Here is a 27464-nt window from a genome sequence, read left to right as displayed (position 1 = left end):
CACATACACAAATTATACAGTCAGTGTGTGAGTGTATGTGGGTTGTGTCAACAGTGATTGGTATGCAGGGAATGTTTACATGAATCTGCTGCAGCTTACGCTGAATTTTACTCTGAAAAAAAGAAAAGGTTTATAAACCCAGTGAACGTGTGCGTGGGTGTGTGTGTGTGCATGCGTGTGCGTGCCTGCGTGTGTGTGTGTGATCATGTCTGACATGTTTCATAAAACTTCTTCTTTAATCACAAACAATTGACGCATTAATTGAGTGTCAAAGAGCTGATGTGATGTGAAACTGACACGTCTCACTCTGTTGGATTTTATCTGAGCAAATAATGTTGTCAGAGAGATCTAACTGGTGCTAAACAGCGCTAACAAAGCTAATCAGAGCTAACCAAAGCTAATCAGAGCTAACAGCGCTAACCACAGCTAATCAGAGCTGACCAGCGCTAACCAGTGCCAACCAGAGCTAACCAGAGCTGACCAGTGCTAACCAGCGCTGACCAGTGCTAACCAGCCCTAACCAACGCTAAGCAGAGCTAACCAGAGCTGACCAGTGCTAACCAGAGCTAAGCAGAGCTAAGCAGAGCTAACCAGAGCTAACAATGCTGTCACAGAGACTTAACCAGTGCTGACCAGAGCTGACCAGAGTGTGTGTGTGGAAAACCCCGGAGCTAACTGTTAGCTGTTAGCTGTTAGCAGAGAGTTAACTGTAATTGTGTGAACTTGATTTTGCTGACTGGTGCAAAAGCAGCAGCAGTGAACCTACGATGTTGTTTGGTGTGTGTGAACGTGTGAACATTTGAGATGCTGTAAAACGTGAATGTTTGTTCAATGTGACGCTAACGTGTTTACACTGAAGCTGTTACAGCAGAATAACTCTTTTATGCTTTTCATTTACTTCAGAACAGGAAGTGATGACATCATATTAAGCATCAGAAGCAAAAAAAACATGGACATAACCGTGTCTCAGGCCAGACATCGTTAGCTATAACAACAACAACAAGGCTTTACTTGGTCTTTAGGTCACATTAACAGCAACAAATGTAAAGCAGCAGGATCCAGCGCCAAAGTCACTGAAGTCACTTTATGTTTGGCCTCTCAGCTTCAGGTTCACATGGAAATGCGTCAACCAGAGGACGGAGACCGTGAGAAGACGACAACTGTTTCATTCAGGAAAAAAAACGGTGTGTTCATGAATTAGTTCCCTCATGTGGCCGTGCTTTGACATTTATTGTGTGTGATTCCAACAACCACACGGTGATAAATGTCTAAGCATGTGAGTCAGCGTTCCCACACATCCTTTAAACCCTTAAAAGTCTGTGGATTTGTAAAAAATAATTCAAGGCCCTTGAAAGTTTTTGAAAATGTCCCTAAATAGAAATGATAGTCCTTGAATTTTGGATGAGAAAGACATAAAGTTGATATTTAGGTAAATGTCTCCTGTCATCAATGTTCCCTTCAGGTTTCCCATAGGTCCTTGAAATCCTTGAAAGAGCCATTATAAACATGGGTCATTGAGAGTACTTAAATGTGGTGCAGTAAAGTTCAGTTGATGTTTACGACGCCACCTACTGTTTGATGTTTGCTGTTTGCTTGATGTAGAGGAGGCCGACGCAGGACAATGAGCGAGTAAAGTTAAGTTAAGAGAGAGAAAATGATGACGTGATGTCCGGGAAAGGAAAATTTCAACATCTCTGTCTCACCAAAGACAAAAGAGAAAGACTGACTTTGACCAAGATCTTGAGGACAATCACTTGTCCAGGACAAAAGTTGTCCTCCCATCTTAAACTGTGTCAACACATTTGGTCCTTGAATTTGAGGGAACTGGACCTGGAAAGTCCTTCAAAGGTCTTTGAATTTGAGGCAATTTGACCTGGAAAGTCCTTAAAAGGTCCTTGGATTTGAGGGAATTGGACCAGGAAAGTCCTTGAATTAGAGGGAATTTCACCTGGAAAGTCCTGGAAAATCCTTATATTTGATGTCAACCCCAGTGTGGGCGGGGCCCAAGTGACGTATCTTTGTAACAGTTTTCAAACTTTCAGACGTTTTGTTGCATCTTCTCCTCTTTAGTTTAATTCCAGAAGAAAAGTCTAAAACATCCTGTGATGTTCTGAAGGTCAGAGGTGGCAGATGGACTTGTGAATGAAGGGGGAGGACTCAGTAACATCACCTATGCTAATGTATCTCCTCCCCTGCTGAGGCCTGAAGACGTTAATAACAGAGGAGCAGCATGTGTGGAGGAGCTCGTCTCCATGACAACAGGGCAGGGAGTGAAGCCCTGTGACCTCTGAACCTTTAAACTCTGCAACAGGCGTGAGAACAGGCCGTGACCAAGACATGATGATGAGACATGATGAGACATGATGATGAGACATGATGATGAGCCATGATGAGACATGATGATGAGACATGATGATGAGCCATGATGAGACATGATGATGAGACATGATGAGACATGATGATGAGACATGATGAGCCATGATGAGCCATGATGATGAGACATGATGATGAGACATGATGAGCCATGATGAGACATGATGATGAGACATGATGAGACATGACGATGAGACATGATGAGATATGATGAGACATCATGATGAGACATCATGATGAGACACGATGAGACATCATGATGAGATGTGATGAGACATCATGATGAGACGTGATGAGGAGTTAAGACTCAGCATGTCCTAGAGTGAAGACAAACTGTGGACAAGTGAAAAAACTGTGATGTTTCTGTGAGGAAACTTTTACAATGAGCTTTGTTTGTTGCTGCTGTTGACGCTATCCTGTCCTGAAGACCACGTCTTCTCCCTGAAGGACAAACAGCCAGATCAGAGACGTGTCCAGTGCTGTGGACAGTTATTGATGTGTGTGCAGACACAGCACAGATGTTTCAGGCTGTAAATCCACACAAAGACAGAGGACGAACACAGAGGCTGCACTTTTCCCTCACTTCTTTGTTTTTGCTGCCAAGCACAAGTTTCACATTCTCTTTGAAACATGTGAACTAAGAGCAAAGCTCTCACTGCAGACTGAAGAGTCTCATCGTCTGATCATCTACACAAACACTGAGGACACACGTTAGTTTACTCACTCTCCCACACCAAACCTCATTGAGAAAATCAGTGATTTTAGCTGGCAGGGACACTGGAGCTGCTGGACCTCTGCTGCCTCGTGTGGTCACTTTGTGTCACTGAGTTAAGTCTAAATTAAATATTTTAAAGACTGAAGTGACAAAATAATACATTTGAACTTAGTGATGGAGGCAGCAGTGGATCAACAACTCCTGTGTGTGTGATGTTAAAATCACTGTCTTTTTCTTTGAGGTTTGGTGTGCGAGAGTGAGTGGTTTACAAACTTCAGTTTCCTGTTGGAAAAGTCTGTCTAACAGTGAGATAAAGATGTGATGAGTCCAGGTGTGAATGGGTCGTTAGGTCACCTGTTGTCTGAGTGTTGGAGGACAGCTCAGGACAGTGATGTGTGTCTCCTGTTGGAAAAGTCTTGTGTGATGGCTCAAAATGCTGATGACAGAAACTGAACGTGAACATAGAAATAACAGATGAATTAGTTTTCATATTGAATTCAACATAATTAATGTGTGTTTTTGTTAATGAAGACGACCTTAAATCAACCTGAACACAGACACACACACACACCCCTACACCCCTGTGTCTGTATCTCTGTTGTTTCTCCTCTCTCTCTCTCTCTCTCTCTCTCTGTGTCTCACACTCGCCATCTTCCCTAGAGGCTGGATCAATGTGTGTGTGTGTGTGTGTGTGTACACATGCACTGATCAATGGTGATTACCTGCAGCCTCTCGGCTCTTTGTAATTGCAAACTGAGGAGTGATTGGCACTGAGCCACAGGCCACTGCCACCACACACACACACACACACACACACAGTGTCAGACTCAGATCAACTCTTTTAATCTGCTCTAAAACACCAATGTGACGACTTTGAGGTGAAAACTGTTGTTGACTGAAAAACGTAGTGTGTGTCTGTGTATCTGTGTGTGGGTGTGTGTGGATCTGTGTGTGTGCGCCTGCAGCCTTGTGTGGAAACGTTTGCTTGAAGATTCTCTTTGTTGTTGTGTTGTCTCAGTCTGATCTGTGTTTGTCTGTGTTTACTAAAATCACTTATTTGTGATTATTTAAAGGTTGTGTGGATACAGGAGGTGGGTGGGCAGGGGGGGGTTGTTGTGTCTTGGTCCATTTATTCACTCTTTCATTCAGGAAAGTGCATTTATTAAAACGTGTGAATGTAAATATTTGCGTTCACTCTCTTTGCGAACTCGTTCTCCTCCGTCCACGCCTGAGGACACAGTGACTCCTCTGTGTGTGAAGACAGTGTCCACTCACAGTTCACACACACATGCACTGCTGCTGCCTGTTAAACTGGGACTTTTATTTTGAAATCTGTGATTTAATTGACCAAAAGAATCTCTGATTTTTATTTTAAACAGACTTTTATTGGGTCACACAGTGGTTAGAACTCTCGCCTTGCAGTGATAAGACCCGGGTTCGAGCCCCGGTTGGAACAAGGGCATTTCTGCCTTTCTGCATGGAGTTTGCAGGTTCTCTCCGAGTTCGCTTCCTCCCACAGTCCAAAAACATGCAATGTGGGGATTAGGTAAATTGGACACTCTAAATTGACCGTGAGTGTGAGTGTGAGAGTGAATGGTTGTTTGTCGCTATCTGTGTGTGTGTGTGGCCCTGCAATGGACTGGCAAACTGTCCAGGGTGTACCCCGCCTATCGCCCGATGTAGCTGAGATTGGCACAGCACCCCCTGCGACCCTCTGGTGGAGGATAAAGCGGTAGATGATGACTGACAGGCTTTTATTTTGAAAAACTGTGGAGAAATTTAGGCTTTTATTTTGAAAACCACTTTCTTGTGTTTTAACAAAAACAGAGACTCTTATTTTGAAAACTGTGGCCTTATGTTTTAATGTGGACAGAAACAAAGCCTTTTATTTTGAAAAACGCTTTGCTTTCAGACCTTCAGACTTTTATTTTGTTTCAACACGATTCATTTTAACTGCTCAACATTCGAAAATTCAATGAAACCACAAACATTCAGTTTCTGATGTGGCCCTCTGCTGTCTGTGAGAGGAACTACAACCTCACCAGGTCAGGGTGGTCCATACAGAGGGAGTGGTTTACACAGAGGGAGTGGTTTACAGGGGGAGTGGTTTACACAGAGGGAGAAACCAGAAACCAGCTCCAGAACCTGTGAGGAACATGTTAGACCAGCAGCTCCAGAGTCTGTGAGGAACATGTTAGAAACCAGCTCCAGAACCTGTGAGGAACATGTTAGACCAGCAGCTCCAGAACCTGTGAGGAACATGTTAGACCAGCAGCTCCAGAATCTGTGAGGAACATGTTAGAAACCAGCTCCAGAACCTGTGAGGAACATGTTAGACCAGCAGCACCAGAACCTGTGAGGAACATGTTAGACCAGCAGCTCCAGAACCTGTGAGGTCTCTCTGTGAGGTGTCTCTCTCTCTCCAGAACCTGTGAGGAACGTTCGACCAGCAGCTCCAGAACCTGTGAGGAACATGTTAGACCAGCAGCTCCAGAACCTGTGAGGAACATGTTCGACCAGCAGCTCCAGAACCTGTGAGGAACATGTTAGAAACCTGCTCCAAAACCTGTAAAGGAACATGTTAGACCAGCAGCTCCAGAACCTGTGAGGAACATGTTAGACCAGCAGCTCCAGAACCTGTGAGGAACATGTTAGACCAGCAGCTCCAGAACCTGTGAGGAACATGTTAGACCAGCAGCTCCAGAACCTGTGAGGTCTCTCTATGAGGTCTCTCTCTCTCTCTCTCTCTCTCTCCTCTCTCTCTCTCTCTCCAGAACCTGTGAGGAACCTGTGAGGAACATGTTAGACCAGCAGCTCCAGAACCTGTGAGGAACATGTTCGACCAGCAGCTCCAGAACCTGAGGAACATGTTAGACCAGCAGCTCCAGAACCTGAGGAACATGTTAGAAACCAGCTCCAGAACCTGTGAGGAACATGTTAGAAACCAGCTCCAGAACCTGTGAGGAACATGTTAGACCAGCAGCTCCAGAACCTGTGAGGTCTCTCTGTGAGGTCTCTCTCTCTCTCTCCAGAACCTGTGAGGAACCTGTGAGGAACCTGTGAGAAACATGTTGGACCAGCAGCTCCAGAACCTGTGAGGAACATGTCCAACCAGCAGCTCCCGAACCTGTGAGGAACATGTTAGAAACCAGCTCCAGAACCTGTGAGGAACATGTTAGACCAGCAGCTCCAGATCCTATGAGAAACATGTTAAACCAGCAGCTCCAGAACCTGTGAGGCACATGTTAGACCAGCAGCTCTAGAACCTGTGAGGAACATGTTAGACCAGCAGCTCCAGAACCTGTGAGGAACATGTTAGACCAGCAGCTCCAGAACCTGAGGAACATGTTAGACCAGCAGCTCCAGAACCTGAGGAACATGTTAGACCAGCAGCTCCAGATCCTGTGAGAAACATGTTAAACCAGCAGCTCCAGAACCTGAGGAACATGTTAGAAACCAGCTCCAGAACCTGTGAGGAACATGTTAGACCAGCAGCTCCAGAACCTCTGAGGTCTCTCTGTGAGGTCTCTCTCTCTCTCTCCAGAACCTGTGAGGAACCTGTGAGGAACATGTTAGACCAGCAGCTCCAGAACCTGTGAGGAACATGTTCAACCAGCAGCCCCCGAACCTGTGAGGAACATGTTAGACCAGCAGCTCCAGAACCTGTGAGGAACATGTTAGACCAGCAGCTCCAGAACCTGAGGAACATGTTAGAAACTAGCTCCAGAACCTGTGAGGAACATGTAAGACCAGCAGCTCCAGATCCTATGAGAAACATGTTAGACCAGCAGCTCCAGAACCTGTGAGGCACATGTTAGACCAGCAGCTCCAGAACCTGTGAGGAACATGTTAGACCAGCAGCTCCAGAACCTGTGAGGAACATGTTAGACCAGCAGCTCCAGAACCTGAGGAACATGTTAGAAACCAGCTCCAGAACCTGTGAGGAACATGTTAGAACAGCAGCTCCAGAACCTGTGAGAAACATGTTAAACCAGCAGCTCCTGTGTTACTGTGATCTCAGCCACTGCACTTTGTAACTTTCAGAAAGCTTCTGTAACTGCTGAAGTTTAACACATCACCACAGTTCACCATGTCACCACCCTGTGTGTACGTGTGCGTGTGTGTGTGTACGTGTGTGTACATGTGTCTCCTGATGTGAACGTCTGTCAAAAAAAGGGAGGAGGCAGTTTTGAGGGGAGGAGTCATGTAAAGACGGTGATGCTCCGCCCCCTCTCTCAGTGTCAGCAGCAGTTGCAGCAGCAGTTCTCTCAGAAACAGGACGTGTGTGTGTGTGTGTGTGTGTGTGTGAAAGAGAGAGGGAGAGAGTGTGTGTCCCAGTATATCTCTGTACGTGTGTGTGTTCGGTCAACGGAGCCACACACACACGCGATTTTTTTTTTTCGTCTTTTCTTCTGTGAATCGCGTGAATTTTTTCTCACAGAATCTCACTGTGGATTTGTTCTGAACCGGAACCGGAGCGGGAGGAGCAGGAGCAGGAGGAGCAGAAGGGGCAGCAGGAGCGGGAGCAGGAGGAGTAACGGCTCTCACCGGAGCTCAGTCACGGTCAGTTCATTGTTATCAACGCAGCGTTTCCTGCGCTGTTCGTGTGTCCGTGAACGCAGCACCGTGTGTGTGTGTGTGTGTGTGTGTTTATTTTCCTGTAAAGAGCAAGTGCTCGCCTAGCTACTGTGTGTGTGTGTGTGTGTGTGTGTGTGTGTGTGTCGTCGCTGTTGCTACAACGTTACATTTGGGGCTGACTGTGTTTTACAGCAGCAGCAGAAGGTGGAGATGTTGTTACTGTATCTGTGGTGTTTCCTCTGAGCTCAGGTTATTTTTAGTCCTCTCTCTCTCTGTCTGTCTCTCTCTCTGTGTCGCTCTCTCTGTGTCTCGCTGTCTCTCTCTCTCTCTCTGTTATTAACCGGCTTTCTGAGCCACTTATCTCTGCTGCCTCTCCTCCTCTCCTCTCCTTGTTCCCTTCTGTCTTTCCTTTCCTACATACCCATGTGTCCTCCCTCCCTGCAGAACAGCTGAAAAATGAACAGGTGTGTTTTTAAAGGCCGGACACTCACTGAGGTCCAACCCATGGCTCTGGGTTCATGGTTGGTTCAGTTCCACTCGGTGGAAGAGTCCATTGTCCTGAGTGGGAGAATCTCTCAGGTTGTGGGTTTGATTCCCGGCTCCGCTCGTCTACGTGCCGATGTGTCTTTGGGCAAAGACACTTAAGCCCACGTTGTGTGAGTGAGTGAGTATGAAAGATGAGTGAAAGATGTGCAGTATGAAAGGGTGAGTGAATGAGTGAGTGAATGAGTAAATGGCAAAACTGTAATGTAAAGCCGCTTTGAGAACACCTGTGTATGTGTGTGTTTATAGAAGTAAATCAATACTCTGTCACTTCATCTCACACACACACACACACACCTGTTGAAGGTTTACTGGATGATCACATGACTAACATCATTATTATCATAATTGATTCATTCTCTGGAATAATCTGTGCTTCACCGATGCCTTGCTCGGTGAAACCAGGTCGGGCAGATTTTCCAGCTCCAAAGAAGAGGTAGAGGAATTCCTGAGGAACGCCCGTGACCCACACAGGGCTGAAGACCCTTCACAAGACCTGGGGAAGGAAGCCTCCAGACCTCCAGACCGGGTGTCCTGCCCTACAAGGTCTACAGGAAAGGTCCACTGTTGCTATGTACACTGTGGACGCGACCTGGAGGGTGACAGAGGGCTGGAACCCTCTGAGATTCCATCTCCATTCTGAGTGTAGAAGCGATTCCATCTCCCTTCTGAGTGTAGAAGCCAAGACTTTCCTCTCGAGTAATGGAGAATGGCTATTTAGACCCTGGCTATGGCACGCTACCACATCCCAGACAGAATCACGTTCAGGAACTCATGGACAGGTCCTGGAGGAAGGGGATTGTTACAGGATGCATCCTGTGCATCATGGGGATGAACCTCCAGATGAACCAGTGACTGCAACAGGCAAGGTGGGTCCTGAAGACTCTGAGGGAGGTGGCGTCATGGACAAGGATGGTCTTCAAGCCCAGGAAGTCATGGAACACGGTGATAAGGGAGGGGAGTCAGAGTGAAGTGGTTTGAGGACTCCCTCAGGGACAGGAACTCAACAACAGCTCAGTGAGGAGGATCAGACCGACCACGACTCCAGGCTTGGATTTACTCGTTTAACAAAACTTAGTCCACTTTGTTTTTCGCATCTCATTTCAGGATGAGTCGCCTCAAACTAAAACATCGAATAAAAAATAAAATCCCTCCTCCTCCTCCTCCTCTGATGAGATGTTCATATTTGGTGCATGTATGTTCATGTATGAATGAATCCACTGCTGTTTCACACTATTGCCCACCAGAGGGAGCTCAGCTGTGCACCAGCAGTGGTACACACACCACAGTTTGAGAACCGTGGCTCTAAAACACACAGCAGTAATTCAGTGGATTAACACGCGACTGTTTTATTGAATTTAATTTAGTGCAATTTCACTCAGTCTAACGTGTGTGTGTGCGTGCGTGTTTGTGTGTGTGTGTGTGTACGTGTGTGTGTGTGTGTGTGTAAACATGGTGGCAGTGCAGAGTCATTAGTTCTGGGGCATTAACTGCATATGATTGGACACAACATGATCACCCCCTCTCTTTTGTTTTGGCTGGTTAGTCTGCTGCTCATGGAGCCAAACATCTCTCTCTCTCGCTCTCTCTGTCTCTCTCTCCCTCTCTCTCTGGGTTGCCATGTCAACCGAGGACGTCCTCACCACCACAACACCACAGTTATGTCAACAAATGCTATGAAACACAACTTTTAGATTTACGAGCACAATCACACGAATGTGACGTAACGTGATCACGTGGACGTTTCCTCATGTGTGCAGGAAACAAAGAAGAAGAGCGGCACCGGTGCTGGTTTCACGCTGTAACAGAACCTGACTGTCAGCCTTATATGCTGCCCCCTGGTGGTCTTTATGAGTATGTAATCAGCTGGACTGGACGGCGTTTCTATATCATCGTATATATATATATATATATATATATATATATATATAAGTATATATGAGTATATATTCTTTTTACAGCATACATGCGTGTGTGTCTGTGTGTGTCTCTGTCCCTGTGTGTGTCTGTGTGTGTGTGTGCGCGTGTCTGTGTGTGCGTGTGTATCTCTGTGTCTCTGTCCCTGTGTGTGTGTGTCTGTGTGTGTGTGTCTCTGTGCGTGTGTATCTCTGTGTGTGTGTGTGTGCGTGGGTGTGTGTGTGTCTCTGTGTGTGTGCGTGTGTGAGAGCTGCAGACACAGTCACCTGTTTGTAAATGTAGTGAAAACTGTGGCGTGTGAAGACACGTCGCTCTGTGAAGGAATTTTAAACTTCGCCACGACCACAGCAGCCACAGAGCGTCTAAGCATAACGGTGCAGTAACCATGGAGACGGACGGGGGAGGGAGGGAGTGGGGGAGGAGTTGAGAAAATCAAAAAAGTCAAATAGTTGAATAATGTTTGGTTTCAGTTTGTGGTTAAAGATGACGAGTGAGTGAGTATGTGAGGGTTGTTTAACGTCAACAAACAAACAAACAAATAAATAAATATGAAACACACACACACACAGAAGCAAAGGAAATGAGATCCAGCAGAAACAGACACGTTAAATTTAACAGTCAAACAACACCAGGTGTGTGTGTGTGTGTGTTAGATTCTGAATAGGTGACTTTGTTCCTGGCATCAAGTCAAAGTCACACACTCATGCAAGCAGAGGCAAATACACACACACACACACACACCCACACTGTGTCTCTGCAGCTGCTGCATGTGTGTATCACTGCGGCAGACGTGACCCACGTGTCATGTGACGTGAAGTTGACCCACATCACAGGTCAGAGCTGAGTTTATGTCATGTGACCACTGACAGGTGAGCGGACCTGTGATCAGCCGACATCCTCAGGACGAGGACAGAGGCGGGGTTTCACTCTCACTGATTAATGACACAACTGAAGGAGCACAAAGGGGGCAGGGCTTAACTTTACTGTAATTTGTTACAACTCTGAAAATTCAAAAATAGTCACTGACGTGCGTGCGTGTGTGTGTGTGTGTGTGTGTGTGTGTGTGTGTGTGTGTGTGTGTGTGTGTGTGTGTCGAGTCTTGTGTTGCCCTGCTGTCATTTTCTGTCAAACTGTCCCCAGCTGTCTCGAGCTTGCTCACACACACACACACACGCACACACACACACATGCACATGCACACACACACACACAGCTGTCCCTGTAGCTCCTATCTTAGCTGGTGGTCTCAGTAGAAAATCATTTTCAGGAATGACAGTTGCTCACTCTCTCTCTCACACACACACACACACACACAGGAGTAGTTGATCCTCTGCTGCCTCCATCACTAAGTTCAAATGTCTGATTTTGTGACTTTGGTTTTAAAAGTCTTTTGCTCAGATTGACCTCAGTGACACAAAGTGACCAGCAGAGGACCAGCAGCTAAAATCACTGATTTTCTCTCTGGGCTTGGTGTGGGGGAGTGAGTGAGTGAGTGTGTGTGTGTGTGTGTGGGAGAGTGTGTGTGTGTGTGGGAGAGTGAGTGGTTTACAAACAGTGAGATAAAGACGTAATCATGTGACTGAGATAAAGAATGAAATGTTGAACTTTAATAACAAAGACACAGCGAAGACGAGCTGATTCATTACATGTTCTGCCTCTGTGTGTGTGTGTGTGTGTGTGTGTGTTTGCAGTAGTCGCAGTGTTATAATTAACCTTCTGAGACACACATGCACACACACACACACACACACACAGAGGGGGTGAAAGCGCTGATGATGCGTTGACGTCCTGAAAACACAGCTCTAATCAAAGTGGGCGTGTTTTTGGCTGCGTTTGCAAAACACTCGCAACTCCCATGTCTCCGCCCCCCTCTGCTGCTGCTGGTGTTTTGTTTGTTTGTTTTTTAAATCCTTGTTTTTTGGGGAAACGTGAAGCGCGGAGTGGGCGTCGACAGGATGTTGATCCAACATTTTTTATCGAGCTCTGTTTTTTTAGTTTTTTTTTCAAACATCCCAGTTGAAACAACAGTGTTTGGTCGTCACGGCGACTGTTTGTTCGGGGTTTGGTTAGGAGAGGTCGTCCGTGTGTGGAAAACAAACGCTCTTCGTTGTGTTTGTAGAAGACGTGGACACACCTCCTGTATGTCAGGACCACGGGGTCAGGGGTCACTGTCACAACAACATGGCCTCAAAATGGCCTCCGCACCTTAATATGATGTTTATCACAGGTTTTTTGCCATTTAAAGGGACACATGCTGACCATTATTTGACACTTTTAAACGTTTTTAACGCAAAAAAACTGAAAATTGAATTGAAATCTGGGCGATTCAGAGTTCTGTTTGAATTTTTCACCATTTGAAATATGGTGAAAAATATCTTTATGTTTGTGATTTATAATCGATTAACCATTAAAATTCGGTCCCTTTGTAATCCACTCACTCTCCCACACACACACACACACACTCACTCTCACACACCAAACCTCGTAGAGAAAACCAGTGATTTTAACATCACACACACACACACAGGTTGATCCACTGCTGCCTCCATCACTGAGTTCAAATGTCTGATTTTAACAGTTCGGCTTTGTTCAGATTGACCTCAGTGACACAGAGTGACCACACGAGGCAGCAGAGGACCAGCAGCTAAAATCACTGATTTTCTCTATGAGGTTTGGTGTGTGAGAGTGAGTGGTTCACAGACTTTGTGATCATGTGACGTAGATATCGTAGACTCATCATAGACTTGTGGTCGAGTTTACGTCTTCTCACTCCTCACTTCGTCACTCACTCACTCACTCACTCACTCACTCACTCACTCACTCACTCACTCAGCGACGCGTCACAGAAGCTGAACTTGAACTCGTGTCTTCCTGGCGTCGGACTCACATTTCTGCTCCACATGTCGTCCATGTGGCGTCGGCTTCCTGCCGGATCGTATTCACTCGTGAGCTCCTCCTCTGTGCTGGAGGTGACACTGCTGTTGTTTGAGTTCACATGTGTCTGTCACCGCGAGCGCTCCTTCCTCTCTGCTGGAGCTCTGCTTGTTTTTCTCTGGACTTTTCTTTCTTCACCTTCATAACATCCGTGCGTGTTGTTCTCCTGCGGCGCCCCCTGCTGTCGCCTCGCCCCTCTTTCTGTCAATCAAAGGGTTTACAGTTTATTTACAGTCAAAGGATGAGTGAGTGGATGATTCTACAGCTGGAACTTGTTTTTATTGTTTTACTGGGAGTGTTTGAGTGATGCTGATGAAACCAGGTTATATTTTAACCCTTAAACTTACATGTAAATATGTTCATATAAACTCAAAATGGTCTGGGATCACAACTTAACTCAACTAAAATAAAAATGTGCAGTGTTTGTATAAAATTTCCCCAACCAAAATAATAATAAGAAAATATGCTGGCCACCTTCAGCAGTCAGATCGGAAAGAAACCGCCCGAAACTGCTGTAACTATTGGAAATCATAACAAAACAGTGAAAAATAATATAATGGTACCTGATAGCAGTTTAAATAGACAACAAATCATTTTTAGTGTTTTAATGTTCAGTACTTGTTTAGTACTAAAGCCTGTGAACGACCATAAACACTTCAGATAAAATATTATAATTAATTTAATTACTTCATCAAAAAAAATACAGTAATCCTCACTAAGGGTGGGATACACTGAGACTCCGCCTCCTTCACACATAATCATATCAAACACGACCCGCCTCTGCTCTGCTGCTGTATGCACACAAACGCTCCCTCAGTCAGATCTGACATATAAAGACGTGGCGTAATAAAGCTGTTACATTGTTTCTGTTCATGAAGAACAAAGACATGAACACATGAACAGTGACAAACTGCAGCTTTAATGACATGAACACATGAACACTCACTCTCCCACACCAAACCTCATAGAGAAAATCAGTGATTTTAGCTGCGAGGACACAGGAGCTGCTGATCCTCTGCTGCCTCGTGTGGTCACTTTGTGTCACTGAGTTAAGTCTAAATGAAATATTTTTAAAGTCAAATTCACTAAAATCAGACATTAGAACTCAGTGATGGAGGCAGCAGTGGATCAACAGCTGCTGTGTGTGTGTGTGTGTGATGTTAAAATCACTGGTTTTCGCTGTGAGGTTTGGTGTGGGAGAGTGAGTGAGTGTGTGTGTGTGTGTGGGGGAGGAGCTTCCTGTCACAGAGACTTAAAGACCTGGAGATCCTAAAATGGTGCTGTGATGTATCCGTGACCTCTGGTGTAGAAATGGAAAAACCTGTGATCAGTAAAGGACGTATGATTTATGACCGTGTGACCTGTTGCAGTGACAGAGGCTCCTCCCACATCCTCCTGAAAAAGAAAGTGTGTGTGTGTGTGTGTTACAGTTGTCAGTGTCACCTTTCTGTCTCTGAGCTTCCTCTCGGACTCAGACTCCAGCGTGCTGTCGATGGAGGAGCCAGAGGAACGCCGACCTTTAAAGTGCGACTCGAGTGCTAAGACTAGATGTCTATCTCTGTGATTGGTCACCACAGGGGAAATTCCTTTGCTCTAATTGGCCGCTGAGTGGCGACTCTGCGTCCTGATTGGCTGCTGAGAGAAATTCCACAGGAAGAATTTCCTGCTCTTTGATAGGTGTCTTTTTTTTGTTCTTGTCACTGAGTGAAGTTAAAGTAAAACGACCGTCTGACTGTTTAGTGTAACTGCAGAGGGAGGGATGCGTCACATGACCACGTCTTAATCTCACTGTTCACCTGAATCACAAAAGGTCCTAAAATGATGACGTTTGTGGTGTGATGGGATTTTTCTGGTGTATGAACTGAAAATCATGTGATCACCACGTTGTAATCTGAGATTATGTGAAGATCTGAGTCTTCTTGTGTTCAGCTAAATTCCTGGTCTTCAGACTTCAGCAGCTCTCGAGGGCGTCTCTGACATGTTGCTGCTCGTCGTGTGTGCGTGTGTTTGTGTGTGATACCGGACTTCCCACCTCCACCTTTTTTTTTCTCTCTCCGCCTGAGGGGAAGGAATCAAAGCGAGTCTAGAAATGTTACTTTTGGTGTCTCTAAACCTTCCTCCTCCCTCTCTTCACCCCCCCCCATACACACACCCTCCGGTGCTGACTTGAAAGTCTCAGGTCTCATGACTCCGCCCATGACGTTTCACCTTTATCCTTCATCCCCCGAGCGGAGAAGAGATCGCAGTTTTCACATCGTCTTCAGCTGTTTCCAAAAACTCACTGAACACTTTTCTCACTGTTCCGTCAACACACGGATCCTTCACACGTCAGAGGACCGAGATGATTTATTTTAACATTAAAGGACAAATGTGAATGAAATGTGTTTCTACTCAACTGAGATATAACAAAATACAACAGCAGTGGACGTGTTGTTAGCATGTGTGTTGTTGGTGGACGTGTCTTTGGTGGACGTGTTGTTAGCATGTGTGTTGTTGGTGGACGTGTCTTTGGTGGACGTGTTGTTAGCATGTGTGTTGTTGGTGGACGTGTCTTTGGTGGACGTGTTGTTAGCATGTGTGTTGTTGGTGGACGTGTCTTTGGTGGACGTGTTGTTAGCATGTGTGTTGTTGGCGGGTGTGTCTTTGGTGGACGTGTTGTTAACATGTGTGTTGTTGGTGAACGTGTCTTTGGTGGACATGTTGTTAGCATGTGTGTCTTGGTGGACGTGTCGTTAGCATGTGTGTTGTTGTTGGGTGTGTCTTTGGTGGACGTATTGTTAGCATGTGTGTTTTTGGTGGACGTGTTATTGGTGGATGTGTTGTTAGCATGTGTGTTGTTGCTGGGTGTGTTAGCATGTGTGTTGTTGCTGGGTGTGTCTTTGGTGGACGTACTGTTAGTATGTGTGTCGTTGGTGGACATTTTGTTAGCATGTGTGTCGTTGGTGGACGTGTTGTTAGCATGTGTGTTGTTGGTGAGTGTGTCTTTGGTGGACGTACTGTTAGCATGTGTGTTGTTGGAGGGTGTGTCTTTGGTGGACGTGTTGTTAGCATGTGTGTTGTTGGTGGGTGTGTCTTTGGTGGACATGTTGTTAGCATGTGTGTTGTTGGTCGATGTGTCTTTGGTGGACGTGTTGTTATCATGTGTGTTGTTGGTGGACGTGTCTTTGGTGGACGTGTTGTTCGCATGTGTGTCGTTGGTGGGTGTGTCTTTGGTGGACGTGTTGTTAGCATGTGTGTTGTTGGTGGACGTGTTGTTAGCATGTGTGTCGTTGGTGGGTGTGTCTTTGGTGGACGTGTCTGGTGTGAGGTGATAGGTGGCGCGCGTTCAACATTAAAGAGTAAAAGCATGTTTCTAACTAAAGACTTGACAGGGGAAGTTTTCACATTGTGTCCTGACACTGAAAACAAATGCTCCTCCCTCACATTCCTTCTCTCTTTTTAGCCCGCTCACCCCATTTAGCCCCCTCATACTGAGAGGAGGCGCGGTGGTGAAGCGGGCGAGTGTCCAGTGAACACTGTATTTATAAACCTGACGGTGGAGATGAGGTGTCATGTCTGGAGGTTTATTTTGATCTCAGAGCAGCAGCAGCTGGTGTCTGAAAAATGTAATATAAAACGTCACAATATTGTGTTTAACGCGCACGTTTGCGTCATGTTAACCTTTTATGTATGTATATGCAATATATACATACACATATATGTATATGTATACATATATGTATACATATGTATTAGAGATGTTCCGATACCATTTTTTCCCTCCCGATACCGATTCCGATACTTGTGCTGTGGGTATCGGCCGATACAGAGTACTGATACCAGTGTGTTATAAAAAAATATATATCATACTACGCCTGCATGACTGTGATATGATTATCGTTGGTGGTAATGTTTGGCTCAGGTTAAACTCTCTGTAAAACATGAACAAATACAGCAAATGGACACTATTTATTTTTACCAGTGATGTGTTATTTCGTTTTTCAGCTTGTACGTTTGTTTTCACTCTGGTCCAAACACCGCAACACTGGCAGAGCTTCATGTTTCCATGACGACTGACCGGGAAAGGATGCGCGTGACAACATTTTTACATGACTCCAGATTGTTAAAATGAGTCTCTGAAGTCACGCTAAACTTTAAAAACAGACGCATACATACGCAGGACACAGGTACGCTGCTTAGTTGTAGCGCTGCTCTTTTTGTTTAATAAACGGGCCTCTCCAGTATGACTGTAGGCGTGCTAACGGAGCTAGCGCAGCTAACAACACTAACGGAGCTAACTGGTAAATACTGCCAAACTGCCGACATGATGAGCTAACGTTAGCTCCTTGTCTACAGGTGTCAGGTGATCAGTTCTTCTTCACACCTCTAAAACACACTAAAGCACAGCGCAACTGTTTCAAGAAGAAGAACCGTGTCAGAGCTAACGGAGCTCTAATAAATTACGTGGTATCGGATCGGTGCATGGATTCCAGTACTCACCGATACCGATGCCCACATTTTCGACAGTATCGGAGGCATTTCCGATACTGGTATCGGAATCGGAACAACTCTAATATGTATACATATACATATACATATGTATATATCTATATGTACATATAGATATATATGTACATATATGTATACATATGTGTACATATGTACATATATGTATACATATGTATATACACACTGCCTGGCCAAAAAAAAAGTCGCCACCTAAAAAAAGGGTTACATGGTTGGAGCGCCTTTAGCTTTGATTACTCACTCATTCGCTGTGGCATTGTTTCCATAAGCTACTGCAATGTCACAAGATTTATTTCCATCCAGTGTTGCATTGATTTTTCACCAAGATCTTGTATTGATGATGGGAGAGTCGGGCCACTGAGCAAAGCCTTCTCCAGCACATCCCAAAGATTCTCAATGGGGTTAAGGTCTGGACTCTGTGGTGGCCAATCCATGTGTGAAAATAATGTCTCATGCTCCCTGAACCACTCTTTCACTATTTGAGCCTGATGAATCCTGACATTGTCATCTGGAATATGCCCATATCATCAGGGAAGAAAAAAATGCATTGATGGAATAATCTGGTCATTCATTATATTCAGGTAGTCAGCTGACCTCATTCTTTGGGCACATAATGTTGCTGAACCTAGACCTGACCAACTGCAGCAACCCCTTACCTATTTGCTTAGTTAAATCCAGGTGGCGACTTCTTTTTTGGCCAGGCAGTGTATATATGTATATGTATACAGTCTATCTCCCTCTCTCTCCCTCACACTCTCTCTCTTTTCCTTACCCCTCGGGGGAAATCATTTGTTGTGACACACACTGGCACAGGAGGAGATCCTCTGCTCCATGAAAGAGCTGAGTGAATAACAAACCCCAGAGTACACACACACACACACACACACACACACTGACCTGGGCCTCCATTCATCCGTGGTTCCAGTAAAGCTTTGACCACTCAGGCTTTGTTAGCTAATCCACGGTCTCACCATACATCACCTCCACTCTGTCCATCTGTCCGCCCACATGTATATGATTGTGCAAATGCTCAGTATATCGCAATATGGTGGTAATATTATATCGGGACTCGGGAATATTGTGACTTAAATATCGTGATATTATTGTGACTTAAATATCGTGATCGCAAAAGATCAAGATCATAGTGTCTCTCGTGATCACAGCCGAGACATGATCGGATCTTTTTGGGTATTTTTCTTTTCTAGATCTGATCAAATCATCAAAATTATAAAAGGAAAATTCAATCTGTTTGTCTGATTGGTCTCGAGCAAATAAAATAATTATATTCTTTCAAGAAACACTAAACTTTGATAATAAAGTCTCTGTCTGTCTCTCCACAGGTCTGTGAGTGTGATGGAACTCCTGACCCTGTGAGAGGGGAGGAGGACAAAAGAGCGAGGGAGGAGGACGAATAACTCCAAAGGAAGGAGGAAGAAAGAGGACAAAAGAGATTCCTGCTCGGCGCCAGGCGAGGACAAGAGTGGGCGGAGACGGAGAGGGAGGGAGGGAGCTTTGAAAAGAAGGATTTGCTGGATCTGTTGGGGGTGCATGCTCCTCCCCCCTGACCCCCCCTCCTCCTCCCACTTGGACGTCGTCCTCTTGTTTCTTTTTTCTTGGCCGATAACAAAGGTGAAGAATGTGGGGTGAAGTGAGAGTGGGCCCCCTGCTGGTGACCAGGGTTCTGGACGTGAGACTCTCCAGGACGTGCGCTGTGCTGCTCTTCTCACTCGTCACCATGGCGACCTGGCTGCAGCCGCCGGTCCACGCCCAGGTGGAGATCGACGCACTGAGAGAGGGCGTGGTGTTGCCGGAGGCGGGAGTGCGCGGCGAGCTGGAGGCGTCCATGTCCTCGTCTCTCCTGCAGGAGTTCCGGGAGGTGACGGAGCGGATCGGGGCGATGGAGGGCGGAGCTCAGCAGAACAGTGCCCCGCCCACTGCCTTCCCAGACTCCTCAGCGGTGGTGGGTCGAGTCTTCCAGATGAAGGTGCCAAACAAGATGGAGGACGTTTACGTGGGCGATGTCGTTGAGGTGAGTTTGTTTGTTGACTGTGCTGTACGGTCTTATTTTGTTCAGATTGACCTCAGTGACACAAAGTGACCACACGAGGCAGCAGAGGACCAGCAGCTCCTGTGTCTCTGCAGCAAAAATCACTGATTTTTTGTATGAGCTTTGGTGTGGGAGAGTGAGTGGTTTACAAACTTCAGTTTAACAGTGAGATAAAGACGTGATCATATGACGCACACATCGTATACTCAAACTGAAATTTAAGTTAAGTGGACAAAACTCAGTGTGTCCTCTGTGTCTCAGGCTGGTTCTCAGGACAGAGTGGACACTTCAGTGTCTGCTGTCCACAGGAGTGTGCATCAGTGTGAGTGCATGGTTGTCAGAACGTGTTTCTGAGCCGTTTGGAACGCTCCCACTGATGAATGGAGCAAAGACTTAACTGTCTCCTCCATCTCCTCTGTGTGTGCGTCTGCTCAGCCTCCCGTCGTTTTCTTTCCTCTCGACAACGACAGCGCCACAACAACAGCGCCACAACAGTGTCACAGCGCCACAACAACAGCGTCATGACAGCGTCACAGTGCCACAATGACAGCGCCACAACAACAGCGCCACAACAACAGTGTCACAACAGCGTCACAGCGCCACAACAACAGTGTCACGACAGCGTCACAACAACAGCGCCACAACAACAGCGCCACAACAACAGTGTCACGACAGCGTCACAGCGCCACATTAACAGTGCCACAACGACAGTGCCACAATGACAGCGTCACAACGACAGCGCCACAACGACAGCGCCACAACGACAGCGCCACAATGACAGCGTCACAACGACAGCGCCACAACGACAGCGTCACAACGACAGCCTCACAACAGCGCCACAGTGACAGCCTCACAACGACAGCATCACAGCGACAGCCTCACAGCGACAGCCTCACAGCGACAGCCTCACAGCGACAGCCTCACAGCGTCGCAACAGTGTCACAGTGTGTGTGTGTGTGTGTGGGTGAGTGTGTGTGTGGGTGGGTGGAGCTGGCAGAGCATTAGCAGTGGAAAACTGCTCCCCACACACACACACACACACACACACGCACACCCACACACACTCACCCCCACACACACACACACACACACACACACACACACACACAAACTCAGAACATATGAGTCACCCTCACTGTGATGCGTTCACTGACCATGTTGCTCTGTAATTAAACATAAGGCAAAGCCTCGTTTTGATTCATATGTTCCAAATGACAGAGTCGTTCACTCCCCCCCCCCAACTTTGACCTTTGACACACAAACTGTTTATGACTCTGTGAGTGTCCCGGTGTTGTTGTGTTGTTATGGTGTGTCCTCCCGTTGCCGAGTAACCACAGGTTTTTTGCAGTGGCCCCACCCTCGGTGAGTGTCTCTCGTCTCTCATTGGTCGCCTAGTCTCTGTGAAGACTGCCATGTTTGGTGTGTGACGGTGAGAGCAGCCGGTTTATATTTAGATGCTGGAGTTTGTTTAAAGATGACACGTAAAGGTCGGAGTTCACCGGAGATTAAAGGGAAAATGAGGGCGGGTCTACACATCTGACTGTGCTGTGAGCGCCCCCTGCTGTAAAATCAATTGAAGAACATGAACACATCTTTATCTGACTGTGAGACCGACGTCTGCCACACACACACAGGAGCTGCTGGTCCTCTGCTGCCTCGTGTGGTCACTGTGTGTCACTGACGTCAAACTGAACAAAGGTTTTCATACACTCAAGAGACAAAATAACACATTTGAACTAGTGATGGAGGCAGCAGTGTGTGTACGTGTGTGTGCGTGTGTACGTGTGTGTGCACGTGTGTGTGTGTGTGCACGCGTGCGTGTGTGTGTGTGTGTGGTTTGTTCTCTATTAACAGTCTTGGTTGTGTTTACTAACAAAGTAAAAGTCTCAGTAGTTGCGCTTTTATTTTGGCGGGGTTTTGGATGTCATGTTGCAGTTTCACAGTGTGACGCGTGTTCTCACTGATGAACCAGGTACTTGTGTCTGGAGGGTTGCTGGTTCGAGCTGAGGAGCTCCTGAGCAAGGCGCTGACTCCCCACTGTGACCCGGCGTCAGGTCAGAGTCTGTGGCGCCCCCTATAGGAGGCTGCCGGTGTTTTCTCGTCACATGATCACATGTCCACAGCGCCCCCTAATAAACACAGTGTGTTTACACTGTTTTCACCAGGAAACAGGAAGTTTGTCCAAACTGAGTCAAACTTCACACGTTTGTCTGAGACGACTGAAACCAAAGCTCCCCCTCTTCGTCCTCGTCCTCATATTTTCCCAGAATCCCTTGCTTCCTCTCTGGATGAATATGAAACAGTGTAATTCACTCTCTCATAAACATCAGTCCATCTCTTTCTCTTCTCACATTTTCCACTGGAAACAATTCACTGGGCCAACAGCCCCGCCCCCTCCTCCCCCCTCATGTGTAACCTCTATCTCGCTCTCTCTGCACTGTTTCTTCTTCACTTCCTTCCCTTCATGCTCTCTCTCCATGACAAGTCTAATTTCACCCTCAGCCATATCACGCCGTCCACACCTCCTCCTCCTCCTCCTCCTCCTCCTCCTCCTCCAAAATATGAGTCTTATCTGTGGAGCTGTCGGGTCGACGCTAACAATGGCCTCTTTTCTCCACGTTCTCTTCTCGCCACAACAATGAGCCGCTTTCTTTTCCCGTCGGCTGAGAGACTCCACACCTCCTCCTCCTCCTCCTCTTCCTCCTCTCTCCCTCATTCTTCTTGCTTGATCTGCCTCTTTTATTCCCTCCATCGCTGCTCGTGTGTGTGTGTGTGTGTGTAGATGTGGGTCATAGTTTCAAAGGTCTCGGCAGTGACAGTAAATCTTACAGAAAGTATATTATTGAACGTAAATAGATCAGAACTGACTTAGTTGTTGTCGTGGTTTCACAGTTTTAAAAAACACAGACACATGTGTATAAACAGTATATATATATACACAGTGTGTGTGTGTGTAAATATATATATATACTGTGTAGACGCGGCGTGTTCTCTGTGGGTGACAGCCGTGTCACTCATTCATCCTTAAAATCCTACATGAGCCTGTCATTTCCCAGAGGCCCCGGCTGCGTGGTGCGTTTGAGTTTGACTCAGAAAAATCGTCATTTCCTCGTGGAACAGCTTGTTGTCTTTGTTCTGAAAGCTTCTGTTACGTCTTTGACCTTCGCCGTCCTTGCAGTCCGGATTCTTTTGGCTCATCTCAGCTTCTCCACAGAAATGCTCCAAACGCAGGTTTTCCCCCGTCGCTGCTCTAAAGGCTCAGGCTGCATCTGTGCCGATGTCCGGGCGTCCGTCCGTCCGTACACAAGCTCTAAAGACAATCGTGACCTTCAGCAGAAGATCTGTTCTGACATTTCCAAGGATTTCATGTTCGTTCCTCTGCACAGGAAGTGCTTTAATGATTTTAGAAACACGGACAGTGATGAATGGTTTATTGAAACAGTTAATACATTTGGAAATGGACAAATAATGGAGTGAATGAGTGAATGAGTGGATGCAGCTCTGTGGGTCTCATTTGGGCTCAGCTCCGTTTGTTTATGATTATTTGTTAAAAGTGCAGCTGGAGGGGCGTGTGTGTGTGTGTGTTTGATTCTCTGTGGGTGTGTGCGTGTGTGTCTGCGTGTGTGTGTGTGTGTTTGATTCTGTGTGTGCGTGTGCATGTGTGTGTGTGTTCCTCCATCAGCCTCTTGTCGTCTCCACATGCATAATTGAGTCATTTTAATTTTGGTCATGTTTATATCGTGTTTCAGCGTCAGTGTCAACGCATGTCATTTTCTTTCAGATGACTGAGATGGCGAAGGATTCTCTGCCCGTGTGGCTGCACTGGGACGCCAGCAGCCGAGTCCTGCAGGGTCTCCCTCTGGAGGAGGACAAAGGCGTCCATTACATCTCCGTGTCCATCTCCAACAACACCAAATCCACATCCGCTGAGGTCTTTTCCATTGAGGTACACCCTGAAGATCACTCGGACTCGGACGCAGCCCAGTCAGGGTCCAACCGAGCCCCCACCAAAGACGCTGTCCAGCCGTACATGTGTGGCAACGAGGAGCCTGTTACTGTTCTGACGGTGATTCTGGACGCTGATTTAACCAAGATGAACTCGCAGCAGAGGGTGGAGCTCCTGGATAACATGAAGGTTTTCTCAGGGGTGGAGCTGCAGCAGATGAAGATCCTCCCTGTGGTCAACAATCGGCTGTTTGACATGTCTGCTTTCATGGCCGGGCCAGGAAATGCTAAAAAGGTGAGTCGACGATGAAATGAGAATCAGTGTTAATGAAGTACTTGCACATATGCTTTTGTGGTTAATCAAACACAAGCGAGCCAGTGAATCATTTCATCTCATTATCTGATGGATAATTAAACAACTAAGTGACTCTGATAAACTGTGTCTGTAGGTGGTGGAGAATGGTGCTCTGCTGTCGTGGAAGCTCGGCTGCTCACTGGACCAGAACACCGTCCCCAATATCAACAGCGTCCAGGCTCCGGCGAAGGAGGGCACAATGTCGGCCATGCTCGGTTACCCGGTGGTGGGATGGCACATTGCCAACAAGAAACCTCATGTCCCAAAGAGAGTTAGGCGGCAATTAAACAACACTCCTACACCTGTTCTGGCTGTGGTCCCCCCGACGACTGTCGTGGAGCCTCCGGTGAGGATTATCCCAACTCTGTCCTCCCCGTCTATAGCTGCACCAACTGAAAGCTCTGCTCCTCCTGTACGAGGCCCAGTTCCCCTTCCAGGAAAGCCTACAATCAAAGTCCGTGACTCGATTGCCCACACTCCCACACTGGGACCTCCTCAACCAACACGGGTGATGGAGACCACCAGCACAATCCCCATCCAGGCGACTATGACCAGGCCTATTTATGTGGAAGCCACAGCCACACCATCCACACCCACCAGGCGACCTACCAAGAAACCCAAGAGGCCTAAAACCACACCTGTGCCCAGAGAGCCAAAGACCTCAACAGCAAAACCGGCCGCACGCACCACCCCGTCACCTGGCATCATCCCAGATCCATACAATCACAAGCCTATATTGAGTAATCCCCTCGACCAGGTCGACGCATTGGTCGGCACGTATTTCGAGGTTAAGATTCCATCTGATACGTTCTTTGACAAAGAGGACGGATTAACAGAAAAGCTACGTCTCACCTTGAGACAGAACCACAATGAAGTGGTGGGAGAAGGTTCTTGGATTCAGTTCAACACCACCAGCCAACTTCTCTATGGTCTACCTGATGTGCAGCATGTGGGAAAACATGAATATTACATGTATGCCACAGACAAAGGTGGCCTCAATGCAATAGATGCTTTCGAGGTCCGAGTAAACCGCTGGCCCGTCAATGACAAGACCCCAGTGATTTTCACGGCACGATTGGAAGGGGAGCCGCGGTCGGTCACTCATGACATTCACAAGAAAATCCTTCTGGTCAAAAAGTTGGCGTATGCCCTCGGGGACCGCAACAGCAGCACAGTGAGTCTTCGGAATATCAGCAAAGGCTCCATTGTGGTGGAGTGGACGAACACGAGCCTCCCACAGCATCCGTGTCCTAGGGAACAGCTCGCTGTCATGAGTAGAACCCTCGCCAACGCTGATGGTAGGCCCTCACAGACATTGAGATATGCGATGGAGCCTGAATTTAGACCCCTGGACGTCAGTGTCAAAGGAAGGGCGAGCTGCAGAATGTATTCCTTCATCCCACCGGGAGAGATTGATATTCCAGATCCTCCAACTGTCACTCCAGGTCTGGGATCAAGCCGGCACAGCACCGACGACGTCTATCTCCACACCGTCATTCCTGCTGTGGTGGTCGCAGCAATCTTGCTAATAGCAGGTATCATTGCGATGATCTGCTACAGGAAGAAGCGAAAGGGCAAGCTGACCATCGAAGACCAGGCCACCTTCATCAAGAAAGGCGTGCCCATTATCTTCGCGGACGAACTTGACGACTCTAAGCCTCCTCCGTCTTCCAGTATGCCCTTGATTCTGCAGGAAGAGAAGCCCCCACTTCCACCCCCCGAGTACCCCAACATGGCCACACCAGAGACCACACCCCTAAACCAGGAAATGCTAGGGGAGTACACAGCACTGCGGGATGAGGACCCCAACGCCCCCCCATACCAGCCGCCACCTCCCTTCACGGCTCCCATGGAGGGCAAGGGCTCCCGTCCCAAGAACATGACTCCGTACAGATCTCCACCTCCCTACGTGCCACCCTAAGACTTGCTCAGCCCTCCCCTCGCAGGGAGGAGGGAGAGGATGCCTGAGGAACTGCAATGGTTTCCATTCTGGTGTCTGTCTGGACATTTACAGGGAGAGATGTCAAAGAGGTGCTCAAGTACAACACAGTTACAAGGGGTTTTGGTTTGGGTGGGGGGGGTCGGGGACAGCTGGGAGGGACTACTGTCTTTTGTGGTAGCCCAGCTGCTACAGTGGCCTCAGACAAACACGTTCTGGTCAGCACTGGCTCTGGGGTGGAGACGAGCGCTTCTTTCCCAGCAGCATTTCATGATTCTCCTCCGTTGATTTGGCTTTAATTTTCCTTTTTCATCTTGATCCAACATTTTCAGACATTTGCCTAAGAACTCTTAGGTGTCCTGCCGTGAGACCGCTGCAGGCAACAACTGGGTTTTTTATGATATGCAGGATCTCAGCTCACGCGTGAATGAGTGGGTGTGGTTATTCAGATTCAGTACAGTTTGCCTTTTAACACTCGTTGTGTGTTTATATCTTTGTTCACATGTTTAGTAAAGATGAGAATAACAGTCTAAACCATTTACAGATGAATAATCTTTGTGTTTCTTTCTATCATTTGTTTTTAAGAAACTAAAGAAACTGTGTGAGCTTTTTTATTCCTGTTTCGATTCGATTCAGTTTTAGAACCTTGCTTCACTGATTTCACAGAATTTCAAAATAAAAGCGTTGGCTTTCATACGTATGGATCGACGTAAAGGAGTCAAAAAGGCAGCTTTAAGGAAAACAAGCGGCTTTATGTGGAGGGCGTCGCTGTGGGCGGGTTCAGGTGAGGAAGTTGCTCGCTGCAGACCGACAAAATAAAAGCTCAGTGGTTTGTTTGAGGTCGAAAGAAAAAACAATAAATCTACATTTGCACAATTCAGCTCTTCTGGTCCTCGTGTGCCAAAACTCAAGTGTTTGTTTTCGGAGTTGCAGTGAAGTCCGTGTGTTTCAGGAAAACACGGATGTGGATTTTTACATTTGGGAACTCATTTGTCAAGTGATGAATCCAGAGATATTTTTCAAACAACACTTTATGAATCGAGCAAAAGAAAAAAAGAACCACAAAATATACAAAAAAAAACCTCAGAAGCCAATCAGCAGTCGGCTCCCTAAGCCCCGCCCACGGTCAGAATCACGGCACAACTGCTCGATTCATAAAGTGTTTGAAAATGTTGTGACGTCACAGTTTAACATCATCAGCATCAACAGGAAGAAGAACTCTGCACATCCTCCTCCTCCTCCTTCTTCTTTTTATATGTAGTCAGGTTTGTTTCTTCTCTCAGGATGAAAAGAATCTTTGTGCCGTAAAAGTGATTCTAGAGGCGGAGTTAAAGATCCCGACAGAAGAAAAGAATTTATAATAATTAGCATAATTAACATAATCTTCTAATTTTCTTTATTTGAACGGTTTTGATACAGCCTCAGATGATTTGATGATTAGTAAAACTTTAGTGTAGAAGTTTAATGATTCATTTATGTGTATGTTCATTTCTTTTATCGCATATTTTAAGTGTTTTATTTTACCGCGTGTGCGTGTGCTAATGTTTCCGCCCACTATAGCGAGATGAATGACTCATGTTTTACATAATCACACATTTGATTTTCATGTTTG

The 27464-nt window shown here is 46.6% G+C and overlaps 1 protein-coding gene across 1 annotated transcript; it reads left to right on the top strand.

The window, feature by feature from the left end:
- Positions 1–7334: 7334 nt before the first annotated feature.
- Positions 7335–26204, top strand: dag1 (dystroglycan 1). The gene is made up of 4 exons (XM_058632156.1): positions 7335–7651; positions 18907–19595; positions 23395–23853; positions 24008–26204. Exons 2-4 carry the CDS (start codon positions 19203–19205, stop codon positions 25832–25834), a joined length of 2679 nt encoding a protein of 892 aa, XP_058488139.1. The 5' UTR covers positions 7335–7651; positions 18907–19202; the 3' UTR covers positions 25835–26204.
- The last annotated feature ends 1260 nt before the right edge of the window (positions 26205–27464 follow it).

This window comes from Solea solea, chromosome 6 (genome assembly GCF_958295425.1).
Source record: "Solea solea chromosome 6, fSolSol10.1, whole genome shotgun sequence".
Lineage (NCBI taxonomy): Eukaryota > Metazoa > Chordata > Actinopteri > Pleuronectiformes > Soleidae > Solea > Solea solea.
Note: the sequence above shows the minus strand (reverse complement) of the source record. Positions and strands in the feature narration are given on the sequence as shown.

Bases quoted from the DNA above. Each gene is read 5' to 3' on its own strand.
- dag1 (XM_058632156.1), top strand. From the start codon at position 19,203: ATGTGGGGTGAAGTGAGAGTGGGCCCCCTGCTGGTGACCAGGGTTCTG. The intron at 19,596-23,394 runs GTGAGTTTGTTT...ATTTTCTTTCAG, and splicing joins ACGTGGGCGATGTCGTTGAG to ATGACTGAGATGGCGAAGGA. The intron at 23,854-24,007 runs GTGAGTCGACGA...CTGTGTCTGTAG, and splicing joins GGCCAGGAAATGCTAAAAAG to GTGGTGGAGAATGGTGCTCT.